At 43.0% G+C, this 20,063-nt stretch overlaps 1 protein-coding gene across 5 annotated transcripts in view; it reads left to right on the top strand.

Annotated features, from left to right (window-relative positions):
* The window catches only part of ADAM17 (ADAM metallopeptidase domain 17), a 43,238-nt gene that overhangs the window by 17,212 nt on the left and 5,963 nt on the right, over positions 1-20,063 (top strand). For 2 of the 5 annotated variants that reach the window (XM_019755936.2, XM_074331670.1), the window contains exons 5-15: positions 868-1,036; positions 2,506-2,639; positions 4,687-4,776; positions 6,750-6,863; positions 9,067-9,211; positions 9,325-9,413; positions 10,516-10,668; positions 12,728-12,927; positions 13,814-13,917; positions 18,275-18,409; positions 19,859-19,989. In XM_019755936.2, coding sequence (XP_019611495.1) covers positions 868-1,036; positions 2,506-2,639; positions 4,687-4,776; positions 6,750-6,863; positions 9,067-9,211; positions 9,325-9,413; positions 10,516-10,668; positions 12,728-12,927; positions 13,814-13,917; positions 18,275-18,409; positions 19,859-19,989 — 1,464 coding nt within the window. Of the gene's footprint in view, positions 1-867; positions 1,037-2,485; positions 2,640-4,686; positions 4,777-5,632; positions 5,683-6,744; positions 6,864-9,066; positions 9,212-9,324; positions 9,414-10,515; positions 10,669-12,727; positions 12,928-13,813; positions 13,918-18,274; positions 18,410-19,858; positions 19,990-20,063 lie in introns of those variants that run through there. The other 3 variants (XM_074331671.1, XM_074331672.1, XM_074331673.1) reach the window with 3 other exon arrangements.

Here is a 20,063-nt window from a genome sequence, read left to right as displayed (position 1 = left end):
CGTACTCCAACCAACTGAGCCATCCGGGAGGCAGCTCAGCTCAAGGTGCCATGTTCAGTCTTAGTTGCAGGGGGTGGAGCCCACCATCCCTTGTGGGACTCGAGGAATTGAACTGGCAACCTTGAGGTTGAGAGCCCGTGCTCCAACCAGCTGAGCCATCCAGGAGGCAGCTCAGCTCAAGGTGCCGTGTTCAATCTTAGTTGCAGGGGGTTGAGCCCACCATCCCTTGAGGGACTTGAGGAGTTGAACTGGCAACCTTGTGGTTGAGAGCCCACTGGCCCATGTGGGAATCGAACCGGCAGCCTTCGGAGTTAGGAGCACGGAGCTCTAACCGCCTGAGCCACTGGGCTGGCCCCTGAAGATTTTTTTAAAACCATTTTCCATGAAACTAATAAGTTTTAGGCATGTTGTTAAAAGTTATTAGTCTTCTCTCAAGAAAATGTGTTTGTTCTTTTCTGTGCATAAAAAGATGTTAAGGAAACTAGAATGAAAATGCACAAGAACAGAAACCTTGTCTAACTTTCATTGATGTATGTTCATCAGCTAAGAACAGGGCCAGCATACAATAGGTGTTAACATAAATATTTTTGAATCAGTGAATGGGAAAGGATATGCATTTTCTCTTCTGGATCTTCTAAAAGATTTCCTAACTTGTGCAAAATAATGTTTTTCTTCATATGCAGATAAAATCAAAGAGTAATAATCCACGTATTTATCAGCATAGAAACTCGCCTATAAAAACTGAAATGATTTATTTTTGATAAAATGACCAGTTTATTTTTGATAACTGGAAATGAATGTTATCTAAAAATAATGTTTAGGAATTCTTATATTTTCCATCTAAATAATGTATGTTTTCTATTTTAGCCACTTTGGAGACTAATTAATGATACTAAAGACAAAAGAATGTTAGTTTATAAATCTGAAGATATTAAGAATGTTTCACGTTTGCAATCTCCAAAAGTTTGTGGTTATATAAAGGCCAATAATGAAGATTTGCTTCCACATGGACTGGTAGACAGTGAGCACCCTGATGGTAAGACTTATAATGTATTTCTAATGAGAAACAAGCATTACAGCTGTCTTCAGTAGAGGCGGTTGTTAATTGATTAAAAAACAACGTGATTATCAAGTAACTATAGTATTTGGCTTAAAAATAGAGTTCTGTTCAGAAATTCTTAATTCTTTTGTCTATAATATAAGAAATGAAAACACTAGAAAATAATGGTAACACTAAAGATTGGACTTAAAATAAGATTGGGGAAAGGGAAATTCAATAATCTGAGGGAAAACATTTTTTATTTGCTGGTATTTAAAAATGACAAAATAATACTTTTCAAAAAAATTTTTATTGGGGAACAGTGTGTTTTTCCAGGACCCATCAGCTCCAAGTCCAGTCGTTGTTTTTCAGTCTGGTTTCGGAGGGTGCAGCACACTGGCCCATGTGGGGATCGAATGGGCAACCTTGGTGTTATGAGCACTACGCTCTAACCAACTGAGCCATCCGGCCACCTGAAAAACAATCTTTAGATAAGTTTATAAGAAATAGTTTATAGCAAAGAGAGTTCTATACTGTTTAGAAAGAAGAAGGTTATCAGTCTTGGGACAGATCAATTTAGAATCATTTAAAAACAGCCATCTTGGAGAAGTATTCTGCTGTGTTCATTTTTGAAAACCTTAGAAAATATTACTAGCATTTTAGTATATAAAGAAATTCTTAAACTATTTGATAAGAAAAATGACCTATTAACACCAAATCATTTTTTTGTTTGTTTGTTTGCTTTTTTTTAAAGATTTTATTGGGGAAGGGGAACAGGACTCTATTGGGGAACAGTGTGCACTTCCAGGACTTTTTTCCAAGTCAAGTTCTTGTCCTTTCAATCTTAGTTGTGGAGGGTGCCGTTCAGCTTCAAGTTGTTGTCCTTTCAGTCTTAGTTATGGAGGGCGCAGCTCAGCTCCGGGTCCAGTTGCCATTGCTAGTTGCAGGGGGCACTGCCCACCATCCCTTGTGGGACTCGAATCGAACTGGCAACATTGTGGTTGAGAGCCCGCGCTCCAACCAACTGAGCCATCCGGGAGGCAGCTCAGCTCAAGGTGCCGTGTTCAAATGTAGGTGCAGGGGGCGGAGCCCAACCAAATCATTTTTAATGTTTGACTATCTTGATATTTTTACCCTTACGTTGGTTCATTCATGGACTTCATCTAGAATAAAATAACAGTCTCATAGGCCAGCAATGAATGGTTGATTATTTTACTCTTAAGTACTTTGTAAAGTTTTCTCATTTTAAAAATTAAGGAAGGACTTTTCCTTGATTTTGAATTGTACAATTTTAAAACCTCATACTGCTTTTCACTTTTCTGTCTTCCTCCAAATTGCTTTTTTTTTTCAAGATACTGAGCTCAAATAATGTTTATTTCAAAAATTTGCTAGATTTAAAGTGTTTCTATAAAAAACTCCTTGTTTTGATGAATTTTGATTTAATAGTGCGTACAAATTCATACTAGAGCTTATTCATCGGGTGAAAAGAAGAGCCGACCCTAATCCCATGAAGAACACGTGTAAATTATTGGTGGTAGCAGATCATCGCTTTTACAAATACATGGGCAGAGGGGAAGAGAGCACCACTACCAATTACTTAGTAAGTATTTGATATTGGATGAGCTAATTGGACAAAAAAATCATGTAGGTAGACAAATTCCATTTAAGAGAAGACTGCTGTAATTTGAAATGTAATGAAGCTAGATCTGTTTCAGATACTATATTATTTTGTGAAGTATTTGGGGGTTATCCTCTGAGGTTCTTACGTTACTGTATAGAGACTCTAGTTTCAAATTTTTGAAAACCTATTGTACCTTTGAACTACTATTTTCTGCACATTATAATTTTTATGCCTATTAGGTTTAGGGAGAGTTCATAACTTGAACTCTCTTCTTTATACAAGTGAATTCTTTGAAAACATTACTGCTACTATGTTTCCCCAAAAATAAGACCTAGCCAGACCATCAGCTCTAATGCATCTTTTGGAGCAAAAATTAATATAAGACCCGGTCTTATTTTACTATAATACAAGACCGGGTCTTATATAATAAAATAAAATAATATAATATAATAAAATGTAATCTTAATATAGTATAATACCGGGTATAATATAATATAAGACCGGGTCTTATATTAATTTTTGCTCCAAAAGATGCATTAGAGCTGATTGTCCGGCTAGGTCTTATTTTCGGGGAAACGGTATAATGGCAGTGACCTTATTGGTGACACATGTTGATGTATGCTCTAGAGTGGGGGAAAAATTATTTGTATGAACCTGTGTGTATTATTTTGGCTTATATGTATATTTCAGAGAAGATGGTTAGCTTGGTTTATGTCATATAAAATAGCTAATTATTGGACTATAACTGCATGAAATAGATGGGACTTTCATGGTCATAACTAACTTTCGGACAGAGATGTGAAGGAAAGATTACAGAAGTACTGACACTGGATTTTTAAGCTTTTACTATTACAATTTTAAAAGTCAAGGGAGTCATTTTTCACTGACATTTTTTTGTTGGTATGACCTCATTTGTCATGATAACTTGGCACTGACCAAAATACTGTTTAGGAAATAAAAGAGAATGCAGCTATTCATGAACCGAGAGCCTCGTGCAGTAAAGACGTCTTTCTCATCGCCTTGCTTTTCCCGTTCTCTGTGTGTTATTGGTCCCCTCCCTCACCCTTCTTTCTCTTCCATGTTGAGTGAAAGAATGTATTATGAGGTTAGTAGGAGTAGTGTGTGAAGTCATTATAATTCTTGTTCCTAAGTAAGAGATTCTTTCTTGAAAAAGTTTCTGAATATGGTCTTTGTATTAAGGATCTCCTCTTAATTTATTTCTTTGTTCATTGCACCAAGAATATGAATATAATGAGAGGTTTAGTCTTAAAAATTGCATTTCTTTGTCCTACAGTTACTATCAACAAAGAAGAGTTTCCTAGACCTGTAACGTGCTTCCCAGTTGCCCCAACATACCTCATCCTCCCAGTTTTGAACAATAAAATATTCTCTTTGAGATGATAGGTAACGAGCATTTTGTTATGTAGTGTGAGCCGTCCTTTGCTGTTGTACTGTCCCTCTCTACCCACCTTACCCCCTTCCCAAATCAGAGCACAGAGGAAAGGAGGAATCGAAACCATTTCTCTGGCTCTCTTTTCACCTGGCCACTCCGCCCGGTGAGGGGCCCGGCACAGGCTTGGCAGTGTCTGGCACGGCTCCTTGCCTCTCTCCGGGGAAGGTGCTGGGGGGACTTGCCAAGAGAGAGTGAAGACAGAATACTTTTTAGGAGAGAATATTTTAAGTAAATTGACTGTTAACTTTCATTTTTGTAGTTGACTAGAATGGCAGTTTTTTAAAAAGGCTGTTACTGTGTATTTTGGTTCCATACCTAATTAATTACTTGGGTTTGTGATAAACTTACCACTGCTTGATGCTAGTAACAACTCTTTGGGGCTAGGAATAATTTGTTAGCACTATCAGTGATAAAGAATAACATCTTAAAGCTAGTTTTTGTAATTGGTAGAAACTTTTACCATGGCATTTTTTCTAAACTGATTTTTTTTATCTCTGCAGAATTTGTTACATTGCAAAGAGTAGTGAAGATACATATAATGTCTTTCTGTCACTTTCTCTTTTATACACACAGATAGAGCTAATTGACAGAGTTGATGACATCTACCGCAACACTTCATGGGACAATGCAGGTTTTAAAGGTTATGGAATACAGATAGAACAGGTATTTACCAATGGATGTGGCTTATATTACTCAGCTAAGTAATGTGATGTAAATATTTGTCACTTATATTCAAACCCAAAACTTATCTTCAACTTTAATCATAAATATTCTCAAATGCCAGTGATTTTTATCTGATAAATTAAACTGTTTTTGCTATTATTTATAGATTATGAAGTTTTCTGTCCTTAGACTTTAGGTAGAAAGCCTTTTTATGCTGCTGTGATCTCTCCTTTCTCTGAATTCATGGCCTTTTTATTGCCTGCATTCTTTTCTTTTTCTTTGATTATGCTTTATGTCTTTAGTTAGAATCCTAGCACGTACTGTTGAATCCTTAGAAAAGTTACTCAAAAATACTGTATGCTTTGCAAGGCATTTATACATACAGAACGATTAGATCTCTTCCCCCAAATCTCCTGATTTCTTACAATCCGTTAATATTAGGTTGGTGTAAAAGTAATTGTGGTTTTTGCAATTATTTTTAACTTTTTAAACTGCAATTACTTTTGCACCAACCTAATAGAGTATGTCCAGCCATGATATATTAATGTCATCTTAATTATATCTCATAGTAAAAATTGTTCCAAGTTGATAAGACTAATAAAAATGACTGTTCTGAAATTGAGTATTGCTTTAGACAGACATTTTGATGTGGAAGTTATTGTTTTGATTTTTTTTCTAGGCTCTTTGTACTAAATTAACTGTATTCTTATAGATTCTGTAGATAGAATTTCAAGATAAAAAAACGTGAAATCATGCATCATACTTATAAATGTTAAACTTTTATAGTACTTGCATAAAACTAAGAATTATTTTTCCCTTTTCCACTTTTTACTCTTTTGCATTTTCTTTTTTTAAGTTATTATTTGACTAGGTAATAGATACACATGGTACAAAAGCCAGTGAAAAGTAAGTCTCCTCAACCTCTGCCCATTGTCAAACCAGTTTTTTCCCCAGAGACATCCATGTCATTAATTTCATGTGTATCTTTCCAGAGATGATTTATGCATGTATAGCATGTGTGTATGTGTGTGTGTATGTATATTTGACACATTGGCGGTGTGTTGTAGTCTTTTGGACCTTGCTTCTTCATGTCATGAATATGGTGGTGACTATTCTATTATGATACATATAAAACTGCCTCACTTGTTTAAAATAGCTGCAACATATTTGACATTTAGGGGACCAATAAATAAATCTCCTTTTTGCTTTAGAACTTAGAACCACTTGAAAAAATAGGTGTGATACCGGAGATAAAAATATCAGCTTTAATGGTAGCAGATGGATTGGAAGATGTGGTTTAGCTGTGAGCTCACAGTGGGCTTCCCCCTATTTTATCCCAGAACTGACCTTGACCACCCATCACCAAAGCTGCAAAGCCCAGCACAGTGAGCAGAGAGGACCATAATACACCCTCTGCAGGCAGGCAGAGCCAGAAGAGATGCCAGAAACAGCTGGGCTGAGCGTGGCTTTGCTCCTTTTCTCAAACTCACCAATCAATATGTTTCACCTTTGGAGAGAAGCCTTTGTTCCTTTTTTTTAAAGCAGGATTGATAAGTATTTGTCCTATATGAACAAGGAAAAGCCCCTGTTCTTATTGTAATCCTTTATTCCTGTGGTACACAGTGAGGTGCATCTTGTCTTCTGTATCTCTGTGTCATTGACAATAGTTGAAGTAAATATTTTAGGCTCATGGAACCCAAGTTCTCATTTTTTCCAATTGAATATAGAGGAAATGAAAATTTGGGAGTATATTTATAAATTTATAAATCATTGACATATGTTTTCCATGTCACATGCTTCTCACTTTGTTTTTAAACACTGACTATTTAGAGCTGAAGAGTTTTGTGGAATTTTGGTTCTAAAACATTTTTTCTAGGATCATAGTCTTTTTTTGAATATCTAAAACAATGCAGTTTGAAGAGTTTGTGACTTTTTTCTGAAGTGTTCTAAGTATATTATCTCTTTAAGTATAGATTCGCATTCTCAAGTCTCCACACGAGGTGAAACCTGGTGAGAAGCACTACAATATGGCAAAAAGTTACCCGAACGAAGACAAGGATGCTTGGGATGTGAAGATGTTACTCGAGGTGGGTTTTGGGATCACGGATGTGATGCTGTTAACACTACTTGGTGATTTCTAATGTGTGGGTCATGCCTGCATTACTGCAGGGTTATATTAGAAAAGGTAATTGAAAACCAGGAGCAGCCCACCCAGCTGACCCAGCAGTGACCTTATACCCTGCAGCAGGACGCAGCAAGATGGGCAGAAAAGCTGTGAAAAGGGAAAATGCTAGAAAGCGGTGCTCCTTATCAAAGATACCTGTGATGAAGTAATGGGACTTTAGAAAATAGGTGGATACCCAGTGTATAAATCTTTTGCACACCGTTTTGAAACTTCAATGGATCTCTTAGGTCAACAATGATCAACGGTGTGAAAACGTATTAGGCAGTAGAAATACAACTTGGAGATCTGAAAGTTCTCTGTAAGAATTTTAAGTTTTTGTGTTCTTATTCTGGTAATAAATCTAAAGGTTGTGAACCTAAACACTCTGTGGCACATGGATCCTTGCCCCAATAGGATATGATTTATCCTGTTGGTGACATGATTTCGGTGTCTGAGTTTGTGTGTCCTCTCGTTTCCTTGTAAAATGACCTTCTATGAAGTAATAGTGCTTATCTTTCAGTAGGTTGGTAATGTGTTAGTTTTATCTTAGTGCTCTTAACAAGTTACCAAAAATTTAGCAGCTTAAAACAACACTTTTATGTATCCAATAGTCTCCATGGGTTAATCCAGGCAGAGTGGGGCTCATCTGGATTCTCTGGTGAGTCTCACAAGGTGCAGTCAAGATTTCAAAGCTTGAATGGAGTTATGGGATGTTATCAACTCATTATCCAGGTTGAGCTCCCTGGAGAACTCTGTGTAGTAAGAACTCTGCCATACCTCACCTAACTTGATCCACTAGCTACCCTGAGAGGTAGGTTGAGATAGCACCATTACTAGTCTAAAGAGACTCAGGACTGCCAGTAACAGTACCACAGCCTAGGGGCTTAAACAATAGCAATGTATTTTCTCACAGTTCTAGAGGCTAAAAGTCTGAGATGAAGGTGTCGTCAGGGTTGGGTTTTTCTGAGGTCTGGTCTGTCTTTTAGGCGTGTAGATGGCCGTCTTCTCCCTGTGCCCTCACGTGCTCTTCCTCTGTCTGTCTATACCCCGACCTCATCAGGGCTTCCGTCTTGTTGGATTAGGCCCACCCACGTGACCTCATTGTACCGTAATCACCTCTTTAAAGCCCCATCTCCAAAAACAGTGACATTCTGAGGTACTGGGTGTTAAGACTTCAACATGGATTTTGGGGGAACATGATTCAGCCCGTAAGAGCAAGGTTAAATGATTTGTCTGTGGTTAGTTATACAACTGTTAACGACAGAGCCAGAAGCGCGTGGCCAGATCTCCTGGACCATTGCCCCTGTGCTTTCCTGGGGAACTTGGGATAGCTCACGTCGGGGGAGGAACAAAAGGGATGCACTCCATTCTACAGATGCTCCTCCAGGTCTCTTCCCCAAGGCTCCTAGGAGATTCCCAGAAGCCTCACCCTGTTACCATGGAACCTCAAAATCCCAGTGTGGCCAGGGCGGCATCTGCTGGGAACACTGCGCCTCATGCAGGGCTTCCCTACGGCATGTTTCAAGCATCAGGATCTTTTAAAATTGGAGACTATGGTTGTTATGGAAGAGGTTTTTAAAGTAATATGTGAAGCCCTTTTAAGAAAAAAAATTTTTCCCAAAGCCACAGTGCTGACTTGAATGGATTTTAATCTTAATTTTAGTAACATAAACTAGATAGTTATGCTTTCCTATGAGGTATATTTGTAACTCCTATACATTGTAAAACCAAAGCAAACTAAAAATACCCGACAAGACGACAGAATCCTTCAAGTACTTGAGAAGGATCTGTCTTGGTATGAGGTGCTGAGGCCCCCTGGAGAGATACCAGAGCGCTGAGCCTGACAGAACTGGAATGTCCCCGAGGCTGGGCTGTACACTTCACACCAACCCTCTCCGTTTCTTAGAAATGCTATGAAAAGCGTCCACGCTTTTCCCTTGTGTGCCCCCAGCCCCCTAAATCAGATGACAGTCTGAGTCTCACCTGTGTAGTGGGCGAGGACAGTGGGTAAGGAGCATCACACTGCACGATACGGTGCAGACCTGCTTCAATCTTGTGGGACTTAGGAAGCGTCTTTCAGGCTGGTGTAATTGTTAATCTAACGAAGAATGCTTTCTTTTTTAAAGCAATTTAGCTTTGATATAGCTGAAGAAGCATCTAAAGTCTGCCTAGCACATCTTTTCACATACCAGGATTTTGACATGGGAACTCTTGGATTAGCTTATGTTGGTTCTCCCAGAGCAAACAGTCATGGAGGTGTTTGTCCAAAGGGTAAGCTTTCCATTTGTTGTGTGACAAACGTGACATATGTGGGACTAGCAAGCTGATTGGGTTATAATTCTGTACTAAACAAACAATGTATCTCTGTTTCCTTTCTCCTTTAGCATATTATAGTCAAATTGGAAAGAAAAATATCTATTTGAATAGTGGTTTGACCAGCACAAAAAATTATGGTAAAACCATCCTTACAAAGGTATGTTCTTTTATTTTTTAAAAAGGTAGATTTTGAGTTTATTATAGTTGTTGTGTATTTATGTAGGTATCTTTTGTTTTGAGACCCTGCAGGATCATTGTTTTTCCTGAGGACATCCCCCGGGAGCTCTGCATCCTGCAGCTGCTCTGTGGGTACTTGTTCCCGGCCCCGCAGTGTAGCCATTATTGTCTGAAGACATCCCCAAACTCATTTCCTGGACCCTGGGTTCTTCCTCTTCTTGATTCATACCATCTTGTTGGTGTGGCATTTCCTCCAGGAATTTCCCAAGGAAGGGTACATAAAAGGCAAATTCTCGAGACTTGGCATATCTGAAAATATCTTTACCTTCCTCTTAACCTTGATTGAGGATTTAGCTGGGTGTGTTCTCAGTTCTCTCCGCATTGGAAGGCATGGCTCCATCGCCCTTTAGTGTTTTTTCTATTAAAGATTCTGAAGTCACCCCAATTTTTTTTTCCTTTCTATGTGACGTGTTTTTGTCCTCTGGAAGATTTTAGGATCTTGTTTTTGCCCAGACTTATCCATTAGGAAGGTGTTAGGCATATTCCAGAAAATCCACCTAACAAAAAATCCAGTAAGCTGTGACTTAAATAACGGGGTGTATTTGCCTCAGTCAGCAGGAAGTCCATGGACAGCGTCGTGCGGGGGCTGCAGCCGCCCAGTCACGCGCTGGGGCGTAGGACCTTCCCACTCTCATCAGCCATTCCAGGCATGAGGCCCTGGTCATGCTTGTCACCTCAGGGTCACAAGATGGTTCCCCTTTGTTGCAGAGAAGAGGGCAGAGAGCGCAATCTGTCCCTTTTAAAAAGCTTCTCTGGAAGCCCTACCCATTGGCTTCGGGGCTTCTGTTTATATTTCCGTGGACAGAACCAGGTCACATGACTGCCCATACCCTCAAGGGAAGGTGGGAAGGCGGCTATTTTAGCTGAGTGCATTGTTGCCTGAGCAGAATTAAGGATTCTTTCTGGATCTGGTTAATTAGGATCAGATTAATCAGGACCCGATTTAAGATAGCAGGGCCCAGCTGGCGGAGCAGGTGAGGGTTGGGTATTGGGAAATAATGTTTTCTTTGCACAATCCTTAGGAAGCTGACCTGGTTACGACTCATGAATTGGGGCACAATTTTGGAGCAGAACACGATCCGGATGGCTTAGCGGAATGTGCCCCAAATGAGGACCAGGGAGGAAAATTCGTTATGTATCCCATCGCTGTGAGTGGAGACCATGAGAACAATAAGGTATGTGTCTTGGAGCTTCTTTCTGTGGTTTAGAAAGAAAGACGCTATTATAATGGGAGCTCAGAAAAGCTCCATTTTAGGGATGGAACTGTAAATGACAAAGTACCTTGAAACTTGTGTGTTTTGGAGTGAAACATGATCCATCTAAATCAGGGGTGTCCAAACTTTGTTCAGCGTTTTTCACCAAGGGTCATATTCGGTAAAGTACACAAACAGCCGGGCCACTCACTCGAGGTGAAGTACGTATTGCCTCACCTGGTTTATTTAAGTAAACTAAATATATTTTTGGAATTTGCTGCGGGCCAATAAAAAATGGATCGGCCCGCATGCCGCAGTTTGGACACCCCTGATCTAAATCAAGGCAATCTTTTAGACTGTTTGGTATCATAATTAATCATGTGTAGATTTGGACTAGATGGAAAATTAGTGATAGCTTGTGTTGGAGTTCTAGATTGCAGGGTGTGGTGGGCTCAGGCTTTAAGTTAAAAGCTTCTGTCATTTCATATACAAGTTGTCATTCTTTTAAATGCTACTGTAGTTCACAGTTTGCATGTTTTCATAAACTTTTGCAACAAAATACATAATTTGGCAGACTGTAAGCCTCTTCTGGGAAGGCTTATTTTTGCCTTTCTTGTTCACAGCTCTGTCTCCAGCGTCTGGTTAAGGGTATGTGGCTCATAATTATGTGTCAAGTAAATAAGTGAAAGATTTACTATTGAGGCTTCTGATAGGGTATACTAGTCGACCTGGGATTTTTGTGAATAGTTTCTGACTTTCAGAGTGGCCGAGTCTTAGAACGTGAACTAAAAGTGTTCATAGATGTCTAGTCCTTCCATTTTACGTGGAAGTTAAGTGGCACCAGGCAATGTGAGGAAAACATTTTGTTGCTGAGTTAAAGAGGGCTAGGAGGGCGGCTAGGAGAGTCTGTCTCTAATCGGAAAGGCGGTGATGTATTTGTCCTGACTTCTCTTTTGAGCCAGGCCCCTTAAATATCTTTACTATAAATATTAATTGGAAGATCCTTTTTAAAAAGTCCAGTTAGTGTTTCATTTTAGCATGATAGGTCTTGGATATCTTTCTGAAAGTATTCCTTTTGGTACCTCCTCAGCGGTCTCAGTCACCTTTGGAAGGTCCTGTGTGCTCTGCTCTTCAGGGCCTTTGTGACTCTTGTTGGTGAAAGTGAAGCCATTTTAGCAATTTGCAGGGAACTGTGGAGACCTGACCTCAAGAAATAACTACACTACATTTCTCCCGAGTCTCTTACCCCTTTTCTTGATAATTTCAGGTGGTTTGGAAAGTGGCTTCTGTTTCAGAGCTCCTGGTTAGACTTCCTAAATTTAGAAGGGCGCCATTTCTGTGGTTCTGTACTGCAAGTGGGGAAGGTGGGGTAGAGACATCCTCTGAGATGTCTGGTCACCTTAGAAAACTCAGAAAAACTGAAAATCTTGGGGACCCATGAAAACTTTTAGGTAACAGTTTGGAATTGAATCTTTTAATAGACTATAAGTAAATGTAATATTATGCCTCTCACTAAGCCCAACTATTTAAAAACTTTAACCATGACTCACTCATACAAATAGCCAGGGAAAGAGGAGGTGGTGAGCTGGAAACAGACCCTGCTCTGTGTGCCCGAATCGTCATGTCGAGGAAGACGACGGTCTGTGCCTCATCCTCACTGTCACCGCGGCGATGCCCGGCCTGAGGATGGGGCGACTTAGAGCCTGGTGGAGCTCACGACTGTCTGCTCCTACTGGGCTGCCTGTCCTCTCCACGAACTGGCGGGATGTTTGGCCTCAGCGTGTGTGTAGCTTGCCTTCCTGTGTAGAATTTTAGGCTCTTAAGCAGGTTCACAGCAGCTTTTTAGCATTCTACTGAGGGGGATAACTCAGTTCCATGTAAGCGCATTTAGAGTGACAGCAGTGGAACTTGACATGCCTTCAGGTGGCTTTGGTTGTGACTTTTACATGAAGAGTTTGTTTCTAGAGAAGTGGTGTAAACACTTACATGGGAATGAATTTTTATGTTAGTTTGGGTCCTTCGTGGCCTTTTTTCTCTTAAGATGTTTTCAAACTGCAGTAAACAGTCCATCTATAAGACCATTGAAAGTAAGGCCCAGGAATGTTTCCAAGAACGCAGCAACAAAGTGTGTGGGAACTCCAGGGTGGACGAAGGAGAGGAGTGCGACCCCGGCATCATGTACCTGAACAACGACACGTGCTGCCACAATAACTGCACGCTGAAGGAGGGCGTCCAGTGCAGGTGAGACGTGCTGCGGGCAGCTGGCAGCCGGACGGCAGGGCGCCCAGGGCGCGAAAGGTTGAAAGCGCACGCAGGGCCTTTGGAGTCTATTTGAGGGTGGATATGTGCACAGCGCTTATGTGTGTGCGTGTGTCTAGCCCTTTGCCCTTTACAGCAGGAGAAATGCTTTCTGGAAAGCAGTTTGACATTATGTAGTGATATCCTTAGTCTCGCATGCTCTTTGATACAGAGTTCAATCCCACAGTGCAGACTCCCCTAAGGAAGCAGATGGACAGGAAAGATGACTAACAAGAATGTTCACGGCATCGTTCTTTTATAACTGCAGAATATTGGAAACAAAATGGCGGTCTTGGGATATAAAGGAATTGTGTATCTGCAGTAGTTTAGTGATGAAGAGTACTATTGAATGGCATAAATATGCAGAAGACAAGTTAGAAAAACCTACACTTCCATTTTTATGTCCACTGAAAGACCCGTGCCTGCATTCCCAGTGGGCGGGAAGGTTTGTCTTGTGCTGGCAGATTGGGCCGCCTGCAGTGCGCAGGAGAACTGAGTCCTGATGGGGGTGAGGGCTCGGCTGCCTAGTTGCTTGACCATTGCCTTTCGCCTGTTTTTTTAGGCCTGTGTCTTTTTTTAAAATTACTATGTTAATGAAAAGCCAGGACACCAAGGTGATTTTTAAAGACGAGTCACTTTAGACCACGCTGTGCTCACTCAGCTTCGCTGCTGCCTGGTCGCACCTCAGGAAGGGCGACAGAGTGTGGGGGTGGCATCAGCTCCTGGGAAGTCTGCTGGGAGGGTGACCCAGCCAGATCTCCTGCGATCTTCAGAGTGTGTGCCGTGGGACTGCCCTTTGACTTAAACGTCCCTGTCTGCTCTTCTGCAGTGATAGGAACAGTCCCTGCTGTAAAAACTGTCAGTTCGAGACTGCCCAGAAGAAGTGCCAAGAGGCTATAAATGCAACTTGCAAAGGCGTATCTTACTGCACAGGTATGTCCTGTTCTCTTGCAATCCTTTCCTCAAGTGGGTGTGCGTGTTTGGGAGACAAGATTGTTTCATTTGGATCAAAGCAACCCTTTTTTAACCTCACGTGCTGAGTTGAGTTGATTATGCTCCTTAGTTTGTGGCGCACACATCACTGGTCTGTGCAAGACCCGTTATTTCTTTTCATGGTTTACTTCCCTTTCATTCACTTCTTTCCACCACTTCATTCTCCTTCCTCTTATAGGATTCATTCTAATCTGTTTAACATTTGTCTGGATATGTGTATGTCCTTGGAACATAATATGTTGCTTTGTGTCTGTGTGTTTAATGCGCCACAGTGGTATTCTACCTTAGATCTTTTTAAAACTCAGTACCATGTTTTTCCAAATCATCCCTGTTGTGCTATGCGGTGCCTGTCGGCATGTAGTTCATTGTTTGGGGCACCTGCCGAGTGTTTAGTCATGAGGTTGTTTTACTCTGTTCACCAAGCGCTAGCTGCTTGGCTTGCCTTCATCTCCTTGATACAGCAACATCCCCACACGTCCTCCGGGGCTGTGAGAGTTTCCCGGGTGCCTGGAGGAGTGGGATCGCCCCGTCATGAGGGCACAGTGGTACTGATGTGTCAGTGTCACCATCAGGACGTCACCATCAGTCCCGACGTCCTCGCCAACGCTGTCTTATTCTTTCCCAATCTGATGTTGTAAAATGATTTCTCATCCTTACTTACATTTTTCTTGAAGATCTCTTTATATTAGCTATTCAGATTTCTCCTTTTGTGAATAGCCAGTTCATATATATTTGGTCCATTTTTAAAGATTTGGTTTCATGTCCTTTTGCTGTTAATTTAGAGACGTTTTTGTATAATAATCCGTTTGGTTTAAAAACATTGTGTATACCTTCCTCCTGTCTGTTGTCCTTGGAGCAGAAATCTTAAACTGTAATGTAATCAAATCTGTCACGTTGTTATATGTATTGTTTATTTTTTTTGAATTGTGGACAGTTGCAAAGATATTTTTCACAGGTTCTATTAGCTTCACAATTTTACCTTTCACATTAGGACTTTAATCCATCTCGATCCAAGCTTTAAACTACCCATATCTTTGCAGTCCTGTCAGTTCCTTTAAAAATTTCAAAACTATACTGTTAGGTACATAATTGGACATATTCTCACATCTTCTTCGTCTGCTATTCCTTTACCAGTGTGTAATGTTCCTTTTTGATCCTCGTGGTCCTTTTGGACTTCAGTTGTTTTATTTAATATTCAGCTTGCTACCTGAGGGTTTTTTGGTCCTATTTGTCTGTTATATCTATCCCATTCTCATATTTTTATAACTTTATCTTTTGGTTGGTTGGTTGGATTTCTGTAATAGCTTTATTGAGATATGATTAATACACCATAGCATTCATCCATTTAAAGTGTACAGTTCAGTGGTTTTAAATATATTCACATCTCTGCAACCAGCACCACAATTAATTTTAGATCATTTTGATCACCTCAGAAAGAAACCCCTTAGCCTTTAGGCGTCACTCCAGGTCTTCTCATCCCCAGCCACAGACAGCCACTCACCTACTTTCTGTCTGTGGATTCGCCTCTTCTGACATTTTGCAGAAATGGAATCATATGTAAATGGAATCAATCAAGTGGTACGCGGCCTTTTGTGTCTGGTTTTCACTTCAGAATAATGTTTCAAGGTTCATCAGTGTTGTTGTATGAATCAATGCTTCATTTATTTTTGTTGCTGATAATATTCCATTGTGTGGATATATGCCACGTTTTGTTTTATTCATCAATTGATGGATTTTTGGATTCTTTCACTTTTTTGCTGTCATGAATAATATTGCTGTAAATATTTGTGTGCAGGTTTTTGTGTGGACACATGTTTCCATTCCCTTTGTGTGTACCCTGGAATAGAATCCCTGGGGCATATGGTAACTCTGTTTAATCTTCTGAGGACCCACCAGGCTTTTCTCCAAAGTGGCTGCACCATTTGACATTCACACCAGCAGTGTATGAGGGTTGCAATTTCTCAGCATCCTCTCCAACACTTGTTATTGTCTTTTTAATTGTAGCCATTAGTGGGTGGGAAGTGCTATCTCCTTTTGGTTTTCCCTTTGGCTTTTAAACGTGCATTTTATAAAATGTTACTAGTGATTTTTACATTCTGAGATCTGTCGGCATCACATTAGTTGGTGAACCATCATGAATCAGAATATCTCAGGCAAGCTTTAAAAAGCATATTCTAGCCGTGCTCAGTGTGTCAGTCTTTACTGTAATAATAAAACAGGTTCAGAAAGAGTTTTTTTTAAGAAATAAGCACAAGTAAAACACTTTGAAAAAAATTGTTTTGTCAACAGCCTTTTGTCCCTTTGATGTTTCATACGGAACAGCAGCGAGCAGAGAGTGAACTCATTGTAAGGAGCCAGCAGATCAGTGTCGTGTTAGGAATGGGATCTTGTTCGAAATGGAAATTCTTGGTCCCTTCCCTGGGCCCGCTGCACCAGCACCTCTGGGGACAGGGCCCAGCGTCTGTGTCACAGCATTTCCTGGGCCATCTGCTGCATACTAAACTTTGAGAACCGCGTTAAATGTGACACTGTGTTTTTAATGATTTTCCCATGTGCCTCATACTTTTAGTCTTTTCAGAACAGAGGTTTGGCAGACACCCATCCAGCCTTTTTCTGTATCTGTTGAGGGCAGCATCGTAGCTGGAAACACGAGGACAATACAGAGTATCACACAGGCCTTCCCCGAACATGGAGCTTGCTTTCAGTAGGAGCAGGTTTGTTAAGTGACTGTCTTGTTGACACAGTGACTGGCCAGCAGCAGAAAGGGTTGTAGAAGACCAGAGGCAAATGTGATGTGTCAAGGAGGTTATAGTAGGTACTTAACGAAAGGCAGCTTTTGTGTGAAATAGGGCAGATTTCTTCCAAGTTTTGTGTCACTGCTCCATTGACCTTGAAGTTGGAATTCTTTCTTTTTTTCTTGTCCCCTTCTTCCACCTCCCCTCCAGTTCAAGCTGTTGTTTCTCAGTCTAGTTGTGCAGGACACAGCTCCCCGGCCCATGCTGGTGTTATGAGCCTTGTGCTTCTCCCCTCCCCCCCACAGCCCCGGGCTGAGGCAGTCGGCCGCCTGTGGTCGGTCGGCCACTTACAGCAGCCCACAGCAGCTCTGGCTGCCGGCCGCTCAGAGCAGCATACGGCAGCCCAGCTCCAGGGAGAGCTGTTGTTCACAATCTTAGCTGTAGAGGGTGCAGCTCACTGGCCTGTGTGGGAATTGAGCCGGCGACCTCGGCATTAGGCGCATGCTCCAACCACCTGAGCCACCGGGCTGGCCACTGAAGTTGGAATTCTTTCGATTGGTTCCGTTCCTCAGTTGAACGGCCAGGCCTCCAGAGCTCCGCACAGTCCATTGTTTTCATGCAGTTTTTCTCTTCCCTTGTTGTGTTGACTTTTTTAACTGCTGGTGCCACTCATTTTCCAGAATGAGTCACTCATTCCATCTTCTCTCCCAAGTTTAACATCCTTTGATGATGTTTCTTTGTCCTTAAGACTCACTGATTCATTCAAGAAACATTTTTGGTGTATGTACATTATGATGGGGTTGGATGTAAGTTGAGTCATTAATAGGTCATCTGTGCTCTCAGGGAGTTTACTGGTTTGGCGGAGGGGAAACAGGAAAGAACTGTAAGTAAGCAAACAGCTGTGAACTGGAAACCGTGCCAGAAGGAGAGAAATAGTGTATAGTGATGGAGCGTGATGGGTGAGGGGTCGCCAGCTGAGGTAGGGTCCTCAGGGAGGTTTCAGGAGGTCTGTGAGACTAAAGGTGAGAAAAAGCTAGCCGAGCCGCCAAAAAGTGGAGACGAGCATTGCTGGAGGCCTAGCATATGTTGAGGTTCTGAGGTGAGAAGAACCTTGGAGGGGTGAAGAAATTGAAGGCAGCCATTGTAGCACGTGGGTTCCTGAGAGTCGGGCGCCGCGAGGTGGGAGGGCCAGGGCCAGGCCAGCAGCTGCTGTCCGCCGCCAGGCGAGTTTGCCCGATCGAAGGAGCACTAGGAGGCACTAGGTGTTTGTCTTATCAGTGATAATGGTGCGTGTATATTTTCACGTGTGTGTTGCGTTCCACAGTAAAAGGTAGAAGCAGAATACATGGAAGATGCTAACGAGTGACTGAGGTGAGGCCATAGAGACTGAGTAGACACTTGGGAGCTTGGCACGCAGCCCCGCACTTGGCGCGTGTTGTCTGGTTGTCCCCCTCTGCGTCACCTCGGACTCCCTGCTGGGCCAGGTGCCCACTGTGACCTGCCCTGCCCTGCAGAACGGGGACCGTGACTCATGTGCATGTGTGCGTGTTGTGTGCTTCCAGGTAACAGCAGCGAGTGCCCCCCTCCTGGAAACGCTGAGGACGACACGGTGTGCTTGGACCTGGGCAAGTGTAAAGATGGGAAGTGCGTGCCCTTCTGTGAGAGGGAGCAGCAGCTGGAGTCCTGTGCGTGCAACGGTGAGCGCTCGCCCTGCCCCGGTCCTGCAGCCTGCGTCTGCTGAGCCCTGGCCCTGGCCCTGGCCTCGGGGGCCCGGCAGGGTCAGCTGCTCACTGCTGGTCGGGACAGTGTGTGGAGACAGCCCCGGCTCCTGCTCGGTGCAGGCCGTCCCGTCAGTTTTCCTTCCGCCACGTTTGCAGACCATGTGCAGGCGGGCGGGTGTGCGTGAGGTAGGCGGGAGGGAAGTTTGTTAGAGTGAGTAGGTGGGTGGAGGCCCGGCCTCCCCCGTGTCATTCTCGCCAGGAAAGCAGCAGGGGCTGCCTGGGTCCCGCTGGCATTGAACTGTGATGCTTCTTCTAGACTTCACTGTGGAGAGCTGATTCTGGGGCTGTCGTGGACGGGGCCGGGCCGCTGCCCTCTGCCCCGCCTGCTGCCTGCCAGGCCTCGCGTAGCAGTGGTGGACGCGTCATGCCGGCCTCTCAGACCCTTGCCCTGGGGTTCCTGCTATGTTTGGAAGGAACCCCTGGTCTGAGGAGGGGCCTCAGGGACCGACTGGGCTCTGGGTTTACGGCCTCACCTCAGAGAAGGTTGTTGCTTCAGAACGAAAAACCCAGAAGTCAGAACCACTGGCTTGGGAACTCAGCGTCCCTACCACGGAATCAGTAGCTCTTCCAGGTGGAATAAGATGAAAATAGACGGTAACACAGTAGATGCCACAGAAATAATTTCCTGGGTGAGTGCCAGGGGCTCAGGGCGCCCTGCACAGCCATAGTAAATGCCCAAGAAATGCTTGGTAAATGAATGTGCGGTGAGACGTGTTTTCCCTGTAAAGTGATTTTCCTCTTTGTGTGTTCTGGTTGGTGCTGATTTCCCCTCAGTGTAAATAAACATGGACTCTCGCCCTGGCTGAGGTGAAGCCCGCCCTGAGGCACAGGCCAGCTGACTACTGTCATGTGGGCGCCAGTGGCGTAGCCGATGCCCAGTTCCTGTTCGCCACACGTCAGAGGCTGGCCTCCCCCTCCATGGAGCAAGTCGTCCTGCTCGGGCCGTGGTGCTCCTGGCACACGGGTCACACAGACCCACACCTGTGGGCTCCAGTTCTGTCCTCTGTCCCTGCGGTATTGGCTCCAGCTGGAGCCCTGGCTCTCCAGGTGTCCTTGACACTGACAGGCCATGGGTGACGGCAGGAGGGTAGTAACACGGGGACAGAGGGAAACATTCAGCGTCACGAAAGGTTTAAAGGAGAGTAACTGGGCTTTGACTCTGCTGAAGGAAATGCCTCTGTGTCAATAGTTCTTGCCTATGGCCTCGCTAACTCAGGACCGAGGGGCGAAATATGGACAGCATTAGCTTCTGAAATAACAAAATCAATGTGACTCCTTCCCCCTGGGGAGCAGGGACGGGGAAAGAAGGGGAGGGGGAGAGCCACGTCTGAGCAAACTCCAGCTGTCGGTCACGCTCCATTTCAGAGACAGACAACTCGTGCAAGGTGTGCTGCCGGGACCCCTCGGGCCGGTGCGTGCCCTACGTCGACGCCGAGCAGAAGAACTTGTTTTTGAGGAAAGGGAAGCCCTGTACAGTAGGATTTTGTGACATGAATGTAAGTATTTATATACAGCTTTTTTTCTGTACCAGTCACATGGGAAATTTTTATATTGTAAACACTTGATTTTG

This window comes from Rhinolophus sinicus, linkage group LG05, assembly GCF_036562045.2.
Source record: "Rhinolophus sinicus isolate RSC01 linkage group LG05, ASM3656204v1, whole genome shotgun sequence".
Lineage (NCBI taxonomy): Eukaryota > Metazoa > Chordata > Mammalia > Chiroptera > Rhinolophidae > Rhinolophus > Rhinolophus sinicus.
The sequence above is the reverse complement of the archived record's forward strand: the minus strand, read 5'-3'. Positions and strand labels throughout refer to the sequence as shown.